Source organism: Anser anser (assembly GCF_964211835.1).
Source record: "Anser anser genome assembly, chromosome: 2".
In the NCBI taxonomy this organism is placed as follows: Eukaryota; Metazoa; Chordata; class Aves; order Anseriformes; family Anatidae; genus Anser; species Anser anser.
Genome location: NC_139721.1, coordinates 69492518 through 69506781, shown reverse-complemented (window position 1 = coordinate 69506781; position 14264 = coordinate 69492518). Strand labels below are relative to the sequence as shown.

Genomic DNA, 14264 nt, shown 5'->3' with positions numbered 1-14264 from the left:
GATGACCAAGCAACCTCTTGTATTAGGCCTCGGCATGACCCCCCTTAGCAAATCCCTGCTGGTCACCCCCCACCTGATGTGCGTTGCTGGCATTTTGCCTCCCTTCTGTCTTAGATAAACAGATTTCCTATCAGAGGAAGGGAAAGGATTTCACCTCGTGGATTCCCTTCAGCTTCAAAACTCTTGAAAAACTCTTAAAAAGAAAAAAAAAAAAAGCTTGAAAAAGCTGCATCTTTTTTTCTCCCACTAGTCAAGTGGGAATTTACCATCTGAAGCACTGTGACATATACAGTCAGATTCATTACTTGGCTCAAAATAGGCAGCAAAGCTTTTCTTATCCAAACACTACTCTGTCCAATCAGTGTGACCCCAGGTGAGTTAGGAAAATATTTATGGAATCTACAGGTACTTATAGTGAGAAAGATCACAACACAGCTCTGAAGAGTCATTGCAATGGAAAAGGGTCTTTGATCAGGTGCTTGCCAAGTAACAAGTCCAAGTTCAGTGATGCCTCAAGCTACAGAAACCATTTGCAGACTGTCCTCCTCTTCTTCACCCTTCGATCTTCTCCTTGCAGACATACAGCAAAGGACACAAAGCAACACACTTTCCAGACTGCATCCATGTTTCCTCCTGCTTCTCACTAACACGTTTCAAATAAAGGAGCAGTGGAAGCGACTTAAAACAGTGAGTATTTTAATGTCATTTGATGCACAAGCAGAGAGGTAACTACGTGGCTTGCCACGAGTATCCCTGCTCTCCAGACTGGACTACTTAGATGCACCCTGTGCTCTGTGAGGGTGCTATGTCCCGCTGGAGAGTGATGGGAGCTGGAACACAGCTGGTGGCTTTCAAGATTTATAATCTGATCTGCCTGTACTTTTGGTCAACTGGATTGCATGAGTATTTTGAGACCAAATTCAAGTTTGTGTAATGCTGTTGAAGTCTAATAATGAAAGCAATTACAGAAGTTTCATTATTTCATTATTCATAATACAAAGGCAGACCCTTGCTCCCCTTGTTTTATGATAATTCGTAAAACAAATCTGCCCTGCAAAGAAGGACCTGGGGGTACTGATGGAGGAGCTGGCGATTTCTGCTTGTAGACCAGAAAGCCAACTGCATCTGGGGCTGCATCAAAAGAAGCATGGCCAGCAGGGCAAGGCAGGTGATTCTCCCCCCTTTACTCCATCCTTATTGAGACCCCACCTGGACTACTGTACGCAACTCTGGGGCCCCCAGCATGAGAAGGGCATGGGCCTGTAAAAGCGGGTTAAAGGGAGGGCCACAAATATGATCATGGAGGGCTGAAGCACCTCTCCTATGGAGACAGGCTGGGGAGTTGGGGTTGCTCAGCCTGAAGAAGAGAAGGTTCCAAGGAGACCTTATAGTGGCCTTCTAATACTTAAAGGGGAAGCCTACAGGAAAGCTGGGGAGAGACTTTTTACAAGGGCATGTAGTGACAGGACACGGGGTAACAGTTTTAAACCAGAAGAGGATAGGTTCAGATTAGATATTTGGAAGAAATTCTTTTCTGTGTGGGTGGTGAGGCACTGGCACAGGCTGCCCAGAGAAGCTGTGGATGCCCCATCCCCGGAGGTGTTCAAGGCCAGGCTGGATGGGGCTTTGGGCAACCTGGTCTGGTGGGAGGTGTCCCTGCCCATGGCAGGGGGTTGGAACCTGATGATCTTTTAGGTCCCTTCCAACCCAAACCATTCCACAATTCTAACTTCTATATGCATAAACACAGGGAAAATTGTTAATTATACTCTTCATTTACATACTGAAGATCACATTAGGTACTGAGTGGAATCCAAGGTCATCTAGAAGAATTATGAAAAATTCTCTGGTACAACTAAGCAAGAGAGAAACTGTTGAAAATCTCAGAATTACCGAATTCAAATAAGGTACCAAATGGAGACTACTCCAAACAAAGAAATATGAAAGACTGATTCAGCCTGCCTTAATGAACACACAGACTAAGCTCCTCCTCAATTTGTTTTTATTAAAATCTATGACTAGGAGCTCCACATCCCACTTTCTCCAGACACTATCTTTTTCTCATCATATTATCAATTACTGCTGTACACTAGCTCTTTCCTGCTCTTCGTCCTGATGTTTCTCTAATATTATTTTCTTTCTTTCCACCATTCTAAACTCTGATAAGTATCTTGGGTCACCTGTGTCACAAACCCATGAATTTAATTCCCTCTAATACAATCCCCTTTGTAGAGTACCCACGCCCGGAGAAGCCATTTTCTATTTTTTGATACTGTTCCCATCTACCAAGGGCTAAAGTAAACAGAACAATTTGTGAGATGACTAAGTTTCAGTTTATAGATCTTCCAACACCTTTCAGAAGAGACAGAACTGATATATTAACCACAAAAATCAATGAGAACTTAATAGCAGCCTCTCAAGAGAAGAGCTGTTAACTTCTTGGCAGAATTCTGAATTTGTTTCCTTCTACCTGGATTGCCCCTTCGTTTCAAACATCTGTAGCAGTATGGTAGTTGGTCTAGATCTTACACAGCATGATCTAACCTGCTCATTGCCACAATGTACCCAGACACAGCTTAAGTCCAGTAAAAGAAAACAACACTTGTAAGGTACATTTAAGAACAATGGCTAACATCTGGCAATGAGTTTGGAAAGTAGCTTAAAATATCATCTACTTAAGCTCTATTCATGTTTTGTATATGTGTGTGGCACTGTAAGAGACAGCAGCTATATAGATCTCAAAATGGAGACTGCTGACTTTGCGTAGTCCAACTTTTTGAAAAATGGAGCTATGACTTAAATACGTTATTTAAATCCATTTATTATGTTGCCATCATGTTAGTGTTTCACAGTGCTAGAAAGTGAAAACTGACAGCTTCATTCATCTCTGATCAGTAAAATACATTACTGTACCAACCCCAAAATTGCTTTCTTGTCATATCTCAGTGAAGCATACTTAAAAACACAAACACAAAAAATCCTCCTTCAATAATATGCAGCAATTTAGAGATGAAACAGAAGAAGGGTAACTAAGTATAAAACACTGTGGACGCACTCCAGAGGTGCGGTACAATAGCATCTCAACTAGGATGAGGAGAATGCTCCCCAGTTTTTCCTTTTGGTGTAATCTGGTCCATACAGTGGAGAAGTCTTGGGAGACCATGAACTAGATTTCTCTCTGATGAAACTGTACCAGGAAATGCACCCCAGGAGCATATCTAATACATTCCAGTGGCAAATGGGTACTTAATCCCCAAGATTAGACTAAAAATAGCCCAAAGTAAGTAACTTCAAAACGTGTACAGCACAGATGTCATGTCCTCCATTTCAACTGTTTTACTCTATGAATCTGCTCCTACTGAGCTGCATTAGCTGTTAATGCCATTATAGCTGCAGACACAGTGCTCACTGATGGGTTTGGAATGTGATGGGTGATCAGTTTGTTTTGTAAAATACTAGCATTCACTACAGCATAGACTTTTTTTTTTTAGGCAAGTCCAATCAAATTACTCTTATCAAGGGGGGGAAATCATCAATGCTAGATAGGCTCTTGAAAATCTTGAGATCTTGAAAATCTTGAGAGTTTCAAGTCATGTCTTTGAAACGTGAGCTGTTGTAAGTGCTTAGTATTTGTAATTGAACACCAAATTAAACAAAAAAAAAATCCAAAAAGGGCAAGAAATCAGCAACATACCTTATTGCTTCCTCCACAGATTGGCCAACTATATTTGAGGAGGCACCTGGCTGAGACAGAGGTGTCAGGCTTATCACCCACTTTACTGGCTTGTAGTATTCATCACTGGAACTTAATAGGTAGAACAGTGTGGTCAGGAAAATCACCTGCAAAGCAAATTGGAGTTTTAAACCAAAAGGAAATAAACAGTTTCAAGAACTACAGTATGCAGATATGCTTCAGATCACTGAACTTGACTGGAAAGTCAAAGTAGTATTCTACAAGCTTGGAACACACAGAGCTAGGAGAGTAACTTCCAGCCTGTCTCTACAAAAGACTTAACAGTTGTATCTAGACAGCACAACCTCTTAGCTCCTTTTAGCCTCTTCACAAAGTCACATTAAAGCAACCAGATACTGATCTAGATCAGTGATCTAGATTGTTTTTGATTTTCCAGCATAGTTAGCAGATCAGAAAATTACTAAATGTTAACATCCTTTGTTAAAAACAAACAAAACCAAGTAACTCTGAGTTGTCTGGAGAATCATTGTGTAACTGGATACTGGATGAATTAAACAAAACCCCACAAACAGAACATCTGCAGTGTAGATTAGATTATGCAGATTAGTCTCAGCAGAAGTGACAGCAGTTCCACTGTTTCAGTTTAAAGACCAAAACGCACAATCAGATTGTATTACCTTCAGGTATGTTGCAGTCTACTGTGTTTTACTTACTCTCCAGATAGTGGGTTCAGCAATTTCTTTGGCTAAACATACACCACAAATGTCTCCAGCCTGAAACTGAATACCTCAAACAAGGAAAAATCGTTCTGTATATTACAATGGTAAACTACGGCTTATATTTTCTTCATCTGCAAGCCTTAGTTCTCTTATCTGTCTTCCCAAGATTAAAAAGAATTCGTTGACCTTCCTTATTTCCAGCCTACTGGTATGCTGGAATAAATCATATCCTAATCTTCTGATAAACCAGCCTGTCTGACCTACGTAACTCTTGCTTTCAAGCATCTTATCCAGTCTGCAGAAACCTCATGACCTTTTTCTGCACTCTTTCTGAAGATGTTCAGAAAAAAACACAGGCAGCATAACATGCAGTATTAAGTTACCAGTCTCAACAAAGCCATCTACTCGTCATTGCTCTTTCTGTAATTCCTTTCTACTCAGTAAAATGTTACATTTTTTCCCCCATCACAGCCTTTAAGTCACATTCAACTGTTCACCCACAGTGACCCCTTTCCAAAATATCACGTATAGATACGGGCTGTACTCTATCTTCCCAGGTGTGCAGCTCTGGCCTCAGGTGATCAACCAATCTATCAACTAAAGCAAGTCATTACATCAGCACATTTGTTCAGCATGCTGTTAATTTCAAGATCATAAAAAAAATAAAATAGGTTTAATGAAAAGCAATCCAGCAGCAGTATCAGCTAAACTGTAACTCAAACTTACAACTTCAAGTGAATCTTAAAACCTGAATCAGGTTTACTATCTTTTGTAATGCTGCAAACATGGTTGTTGTCTCCTTGGTAGGGCCTGCCTCCTAAGCTACTATAACGTTTCCTGATTTAGCTACAAAACTCACCACCCTGAAGCAGGCATCCAGATGGTGAAAACACCATCCTTCTTCCTTCCAGTGGGACCTGGTTATAGATCCTTCCTGCAATGCAGCTTTCAACACAGAAAGCAGCACACTGCTAGACATGCAATATCCTCTCATCCCAATACTTACAAAAAGCAAAGTGGGGAAAAAAAAAAAGCTCCACTGGATCTTGTTTTTATTAGGACAGCTTCAGTTAACTCCTTAAGATGTTACCCTTTGAAAAGTGTATGGCAGCCAGGGAATGAGGAAATTAACCGCAGCAATCAGGCAAAGCTTGATTCCCTGTGGCATGAGGAACATAAAGTGCTGATTTAAGGCAACTACGAACAAGAGCTGGGGATTAGTTCAAGTGGCAACACGCACAGCACCTGTACCCACTGGAAAAGCTTTTCTCCCCCAGTGCCCACAAAAGAAACTGTCTTCCTTAGGGAATGATGGATACGCCAACTTAGACATACCCACCTGAACTGCAGAAGCCAAGGTGGCAACAGGGATTAACAGCAATAGAATAAAATAGTGTTAAAACGGACTAAAAGCTATGAAAAGATTAACAAACCAAACTCAGTTCTTGTTAAGACAACGTGCACATAACCACAGCACCATACAAAATAAACTGAATTTTAGATCAGCTGCATTTTGGGAAATTACTGTATTTTCTTCAGCAAAGTAGGTACAGAAATGCAAAGAAGCAGCAATCACAGAACCTATCAATTTGACATCAAGTAGCTTGCTAACTTTTCTAACGAGTAGAATAGCTTCAATGGTACATTCAGCAGCAAAAAGATGTCCCTCCCTCTCTCTACTGGCGTTTGAAAATTTTCAGATCTCTTTTGACAGGATATCTAAGATTTCAGACATGACCTAAACTGTTTCCTAACCAGCAAAATTCAAGACCCTGCTGAGGACTCTAAGAAGGAAGCCACAGAAAATAAAATAAGTTCTTTCCAATGTTAAACATTTGACAGATTACACTTTCTTGCTCTAGAATTTATCCTATAGCCCCAAGCTCTGAAACTTTAAATACTCTAATTTGAGGGTGAATAGACTGAATTCAAGGCAAAAACTATGAGTAAACACTAGGCTAAAATGGTAATTCAGCATTTCCACATGTATCAAGAAGCACATAGTTTAATCTCTTGTATGTCAGGTCCACAGACTTTGGAAATATTTCTCTAATGCTTTCATGCTCAGTTTTCCAATAAAAAAAAAAAAGCATCAGAAATCTGTGCATTCCGTGCAGGACTGTAGATACCCATCTGCCAAATAGAGCTTTTCTCTTCCAACCTTTAAAAGAGGGAGCAGACACACACCCGCTTATATATATGCCCATGTGCGGATAGGAACTTGCACTCAAAACAGAAGTAAAATAGAAGTAGCACTCTTGCAATGAATGATCAATTTTCAAGCGTCTGTTGAACATCTGAATACAGCCTTACCAGCCTTACTGGATTGTGTAGGGGTATGCTACACACACAGATTGCTTCCTAGTGAATGCTTTGACAGAAGATGCATTTTTCGAAATGGAGGCTCTAAATAACATGTCCATTATTTCCATGTACTAAAGCATAATTTTTTAAACTGTTTATGAAAATACTATCTACTATTTTATTTTTTAAGATGACTAAAACTAAAGTATGTAACCAATTGCATCCGGGAAAGCCAACGACGTCTGGGATGTCTGGGGCTACATCAAAAGAAGCATGGCCAGCAGGGCAAGGGAGGTGATTCTCTTCCTCTACTCCACTCTCACGAAGCCCCACCTGGAGAACTGCATTCAGCTCAGGGACCCCAACATAAGTGCATGGACTTGTTAGAGCAGGTTGAAGAGAGGGTCTCATGAACATGATCACAGAGGGCTGGAGCACCTCTCCTATGAAGACAGGCTGGGGAGTTGGGGTTGTTTGGCCTGGAGAAGAGAAGGCTCTGGGGAGACCTCACTGCAGCCTTACAGTGCCTAAAGGGGGCATAGAAGAAAGCAGGAAAGGTACTCTGTCAGAGAGCGTAGCGACAGGACAAGGAGTTTTCAGCTAAAAAGGGATAGATTTATGTTAGATGTTAGGAGGAAATTCTTCATGGTGAGGGTGGTGAGGCACTGGAACAGGTTGCCCAGAGAAGCTGTGGATGCCACATCCCTGGAAGTGCTTCAGGCCAGGCTGGATGGGGCTTTGGGCAAACTGATCTAGTGGGAGGTGTCCCTGCCCATGGCAGGGGGGTTGGAAACAGATGATCTTTAGGGTCCTTTCCAAACCCAACCATTCCATGATTCTATGAAAAGAAAAAAAAAAAGAAAGAAAAAGAAAAAAAGTATGCCTTGAGACCCTGGAAGAATAACAACTGTTAAGGTTACTTCTGATCTTCTCCTCACTTGGAATTTTTTTTCTTCCCTAGCTTTTAAGAAAGCAAAGTGAGTAAATCTAGAAATGATATAATCCCAAATAGAATTCAGCAATGATGCACGCTGCAAAAGTTAAGAAAGCCACAGTGCTTAATCCTAGAGTCACATTGAGATTTTCTCTGCTTATTGTATTACACTGTTGCAGAAGGAAAAAAAAAACAAAAAAAACACATGGAAAATTTAAGAAGCAATTACATTACTTCTTCAAGGACTACAGAATAGCTCAATTAAGCTATGCTAAGAACTACTTTAAAGCCAGAAAAACAGTAGCAGCTGAATTCTCACAACAGCTAACATTTTCATTCACTTATTGCCCCAATTAATGGATTGCACTAATCTCTATTTTGTGCAGTCTGTTTTCTGAAAGTCCTAAATTTGAGTCCTTTCTCTTTCAGTCAGTCCTGATAATAAATCCACACTGAACACTACTACTACAAGTTTCATCAATTTACCTTCTTGTGTTTTAAGAAAATCTCTTTACTTTTATAACAAGGATCTTTGTGAAAGACTTTCATAAATATGATAAACCATGGTTCTGACTGGACAGAAAGACCTACGAAATGTACAGTGCAAAAAAAGACTACATTACAGCACCCACCCACAGTGTTTAACAACATTAACTCTCTTCAGGTAGGCACAGTTAGGTCAAAACAAAAGACACGCTGCTAGGAATGATGGCCAGGAAGGGCTAAAAGTCACTATGCATCTAGTATCACCTGCAGCCACAGTCCTTGAATACTGATTGTTTGGCAGTTTCCTCTGAATCTGTTAACTCATGGAAGTGGCACAGACCGAATTTCCAAGCAGGAAGGAATAAATACATCAGCTTATCCAGAAAGTTTCTGAAGTGGATCCAACAGCAGTTGGACTGCTAAGGCTTTCATCCTTCCTGGTGTGACAGAAGGGTCACCTGCATCATGAGAGTAGAGGCAGGATGACCACTCTCACTGCTGCCTAGGGAACTGCACTGTTCAAAGGCACACAAGTTACTTCTTACAGAAGAGTTGAGTTACGAGTTATAAATTGCAAGTTAAGAGGTAGGAAACTTGTGAGCTAAAAACCTCATGAATTAAGTGACGAACTAGTGAGTTCACATTAGACTAGTCTGTATGAAGAGGATTGAGCCCTGGCTTGTTGTGCATGTTTAGTTTCTTTTCTAATGAGCTCAAAAAATGAAGTTTAATCTACAGAGTATGTTTGTCACGTAAATTTGAGAGATCCAAAGAAACTGTGACAAACGCTCAGCCTACAACAGAAATGGAGGAAGAACAGTAGCCTTTAGGGCGTCCAATCTTTAAAAGAATTGCAAGGCACCAGTATCCCAAGTAGCTCTGCTCATCCAGTTGACTGCACAGTGCCCCAGCAAGCAGCAGGACCCTGATGACAAAAAAAGGCAGGACCATGCATCACAACAGCTGCATAGAATGAATCTGGTATGAGCCATTAGACAGGAAAATTTAAATTTTGTGTCAGGGCAATGAGTGCATTAAGATGATCTGCAATTATCATCTGAACTTGCCATTTGGAAGTACACTAACTTCTCAGATACTGTTACCAATGTGTCATCATGGGTGAAGTAGTGTATTGATGAAGAAATTAAATGAAATATTCCTACGCAATCTTTCTCTTTTCATCACTAACTGAAAGAAAGCTAACTAGAGAACAACAAAATTCAGTGGCAGTGATTTCCTTCAGTTCAAGGCAGTCATTTAATTAAATTTTGTTGCTATTTGTTCTTTCTTAAATATCGAAGAGCCCACACAGCTGCCTTGAAATATTGTTAAACATTATTTCAATTTTGCAGCTTTGTCTACAAAAACCTCTCTCCTGAGCAAGCATCAACGGAGGAAAAACACCTAGTTTTCTAACAAATGTTTTTGAATGCTGAACTAGCAACCAAGACATGGATTTCAGTAACGCTTCCAAGATCAGTATTTTAGTTAAAACAGGAAAAAGTCCCAGGCTATAGTCCTTAATATTGCTCACTGTCCGAGATGAAGATGTTCAGAAGCTTTCAGCAATCTTCCAGCTATTACATTTTTTCCCATCTTCTGAGAGTGTTAGTTTGTTTTAGTATATGCTTACGAGGATATGCCCTAAGATGTCAGCAGTTACATAGCGTACCACAAAGCACAGCTCAGCATCTTCAAGGCCAGAAACAAAAGAGTTTTGCATGAACAGACTAATAGGAGGACTTCCAGCTCCTCAATGTGGAAATTACAATGGGGAAATTAGACTCCTTTGCCTCGGATGTTTCCCAAACAACTGATGTGAAAATTGCAACATCTTAATTAGGTAAGTTTAGAGGATGTTTTCAATGCTTCAGGTTTGATTTTCAACACTACAACATGTGCAATTAGGTTCAGTAAAATCGATCACAAACGTGTAACATACTACTTACCACTGAAAGCACAAAATTGAGAAGAGCTGTCCCACTGTGGAAAAGGATTGTCACTAATGTTGTAACAGTAGTAAACAAGAGGCTCACGTTGCGACTCATCACTATCCACAGAGACTCCAGGATCTGGAAAAGGAGGAGGGGAATGAAGACAAAGTCAGGCAATAGACTGAATTAGCAAGAAGATAACTGCTTGCAGAGTGATTCTTCTTCATCAAGTCATTATTTTTTTTAATGTCATCTTTATATAAATCATCTTCCCTCACCCCTAAATAGCAACAGGTATTATTGAATGAAAACATCTACTTCGCCGAAGACATGCTTCTAGGTAGATGGTTACAAGGTTTTAGAACTTTTCTCCCAATACCCAAAAGTATTTCATCATGTAAAATTGCAGAAAATCTAGATGTGGTGACACTTTTTCATTGTGATAACACCATCAACTGAAAGCAGATCTTGTCCTGGGAGGGAAAGCTCATCTCTTCAAAAGCAGGAATGCTAAAGCACAAAGAACAAGGAGTAACATCATAAAGCAGAAATAAATCTGAAGCTACCTTCAAATCTATTAAAGCTGTAATTGTGTTAGTAGATTTGTTTTAAACACACTATGTAAATAAGATGCATAAATTTTATAATGTCTGCAGACAACTACACAAGCTGTGATTTTGCATAGGGATGCAATAGTTAGTCAAGCAGTTATGGAAAATTAATCAAACAACTCTACACAACCTATTAAATTCTGTAATGGCTTGAGGAACTGATTGCTTATTAGTTACAGATAGTAGAGTAGTTTTGAGACATGCCTTTAAATATGGAATACCAGTACAGCCAAATTAGTTTATGTTTGGAGACAGACACAACAATCTGAATAAGGCAGCAACTTCGAAAACACTAAGGGCAAAAAGGAATGGCATAAGGCACAGAGAGGCATCCTAAAATCTGTGCACAAGTCTCAACAACTATTTCATTCAGAAGGAACACAGTGAGAATGTATTAGCCAAACTGATCCACAGATATAAGCAGCAAGGTTGAAGGTGAAAAGCCATACCTTTTTTCAGACTAACATAGCCATATGACCATCTCTATTTTGTAATCAAGAGACATACAGAAGGTAACTTAGGAAGCGTGATTTTGTGAGGGAATAACTGCTGGGGGAGGTGATGAGGATTTACCATACACAGTAAAAACACGATGTCTGTGCTTCTTACTATGTAATGGAGTTAGATATTTAAAGGCTCATCTTTTGAAGAGATTTTATTAGTCTCCCTTGAGAATGCCTCAAGTGAGGTTACAAATGACAATGGCATTCGCCTGAAAAAAGTGTTCTCCCACAGTACTTGTCCACTTCCTTACTCTGTGCACTGAGAAATTTATTCGAGGTACACAGCAGTTGGTCCAAGTTTGCTTAGTCACCAGATAACTTTAATAATGTGCATTACACCATGCGGACTGTAAACACAGAGGTCAGTGATTTTTGCAGGAGCATTCTGTAGCTAAAGCAGAGGCTAATCAGCAAATAATCCGTAAGAGTAGTACTGCCACTGCTAACAACAGAATCACAGAATGGTTTGGGCTGGAAAGGACGTTAAAGATCGCCTAACTCCACCCCTCCTGCCATGGGCAGGGACACCTCCCACCAGACCAGGTTGCCCAAAGCCCCATCCAGCCTGGCCTTGAGCACCTCCAGGGATGGGGCATCCACAGCTTCTCTGGGCAACCTGTGCCAGTGCCTCACCACCCCCAGAATAAAGAATTTCTTCATTGTTTATAGCCTAAACCTACCTTCCTTCAATTTAAAGCCCTTATCCCTTGTCCTATCACTACGTGGTAAAAAGTCCATCCCCAGCTTTCCTGTAGGCCTCCTTTAGGTACTGGAAGGCCTCTTTAAGGTGTCCCTGGAGCCATGTTATCTCTAGGCTGAACAACCCCAACTCTCCCAGCCTTTCTTCTTAGGAGATGTGCTCCAGCCCTTTGATCATCTTCATGGTTCTCTTCTGGACTTGCTTCAAGAGGTTCACGTCCTTCTTATGTCGGGGACCCCAGAGCTGTCCAGGCGGTGCCTCCCAAGGCTGGCGTAAAGAAGGAAGAATCACCTCCCTCTACCCACTGGCCACGCTTCTTTTGATGCAGCCCAGGATACGGTTGGCTTTCTGAGCTGCAAGAAGAAATTGCCAGCTCATGTTGAGTTCTTCCACCCACTAGCACACCAAAGTCATTCTCCTCAGAGCTGCTCTCCATCTATTTTCTGCCCAGCCTGTCTCTGTGCTTGGGATTCTCCCAGCCCAGATGCAGGACCTTGCACTTGGCCTTGTTGAACCTCATGAGGTTCGCACAGGCCCACCTCTGAAGCCTGTCAAGGAGCCTCTGGAGGGCATCCCTTCCCTCCAGCATTTCAAACAGTCTGCGAGTTTTATGCTAACTGTGCAAAACTGCAGTCCCAGAGTGTTACTGGGACTTGCTGCGTGAACAGCACCTTGATGCCACAGGTATCTCATTATGATGTGGAGTTTACAGAACAACAGCAAAGGCATTGAAAATAACGAGACAGTTTGAAAACAGAGGCCTCAGAACCACAAACAGTTCATTGATGAAGATGACATCAAAGAGAGCTAGGAAGAGACTGCTTTTGCTCTACGAAAAAGCAGCAGCAACTAAGAAATGGGGTGGAGGTAAAGGCACAGGATAAGGCACCTGCCATGGTCAGAGAAAGTAATAATTCTCCAAGAATCACATAAAATATGGTCCAAAGCAGAGGTCAAGGGGTGGGAGTTGTCCAGACATGACACAAACCATTTTATAAAAAGGACAATCTCCTTAATTTGAGGGAAGATGATGCTCCAGTTCCCGTTTCCCTACTGAAGAGCTCTTGAGCTTGATCCCCTTGACTTCTGTGACTGACGGTGGATAGCAATGCTAACTACAGGGCATCAGCACGATGCTATTCTACCCTCACAGCTACTGTTGGATATGATTGTTATAGCCTGACTACTTTGAATACATAGCAATAGCAATTAGTAGACTGTAAACCAAGTCATTAGCATTAAGTGTGCTGTTAATGAAACTTAGTCCAGTAAAGTTTTGTTTTAAAGATTACAAGTGGCCTAATTTTTCAGTCTTCTAAATGTTAATCACAACCATCTTTAATTCCTACACACACACACACACAGCCCTTTTCACCCCAAGCTGCTGTTGATGAGCAGTTCTCATGGACAGGGACTTGTTCAATCTCCTCAAGATCATCTGGTGGGGGCTGGTAAAGCTTCTATAGGGATATTATGTTCCTCCAGTACAGGCTGTGGTTATTTAAGTTTCCCGAGAAGTTTTAGACTAAGGAGCTAATAACCTGAGTATGCATCTGCAGTTAGCTTGAATGCAGTTATCACAGGGTTCATCCTAGCCATTTACTTTGGGGTAAGCGTGGATAGTGCATTTTGGTGACTTTTGGTATGTCCTATGAAGGCAAGGGCATCTTCTGGGACTGGTCTCCAGCTGTGGAGTAAGTTGCCCCTTATGCATATCTACATTGAAAATTTCAAGACACATTTCACAAGGATGAGAAGACAGAAATAGCAGACATTAGTCATCACTGAATACAGTATCAGAAAGTGCTCAAATATTCCACTAACAGTCACAAAAACAAAAACATTAAGTCCCAGCACTTAAGAGTTCACAGTGGTGTTTGAGTCCCACAGAAAACACCGAATCCCAGAATACTTACTAGGAAGAGTGCATGGTACTTGAATTATTACTGAAGAATGAACTGTATTGGATATACAGTTAGGTAATTACATGAAGAAATCCTCAGGGACAGAGAAAACATTGGGATGTGTGGTAATTCATTGAAATATTTGAGCAATTGAAATTGGATGTCAGCCCAACCTGATTTGGAACATACGTGTATCAGTCATGCTAAAGGAACAGATCGAGAAACCTAACCGAGCTGAAGCTTACTCTGTATGTTTTAATGGAAGGTGTTCTGTCTTTCTGCCTGGGAAATCTCTGAATGAGATACTGGCTGCTGGTAGAATGATGAATACTCTTATGGAAAAAGCAAGATCAATTTAGGAGACATGAGCAATGTCTCCTATACCATCAAGGGAGTTTCAAGTGATCGTTCACAGATTTAGCCAGCAGCAATTTGCTTTTTCAATGTTTCGAACCTTCAAGAAATGGAGGAAAGG

The 14264-nt window shown here is 40.9% G+C and overlaps 1 protein-coding gene across 3 annotated transcripts in view; it reads right to left on the bottom strand.

Moving 5' to 3' along the window:
* TMEM245 (transmembrane protein 245) overlaps window positions 1–14264 on the bottom strand; it is a 91028-nt gene that overhangs the window by 30745 nt on the left and 46019 nt on the right. For all 3 annotated transcript variants that reach the window (XM_083822351.1, XM_083822349.1, XM_083822350.1), the window contains 2 exons: window positions 10087–10209; window positions 3695–3840 (listed from right to left, as the gene is read on the bottom strand). In XM_083822351.1, coding sequence (XP_083678477.1) covers window positions 3695–3840; window positions 10087–10209 — 269 coding nt within the window. The remainder of the gene's footprint in view (window positions 1–3694; window positions 3841–10086; window positions 10210–14264) is intronic.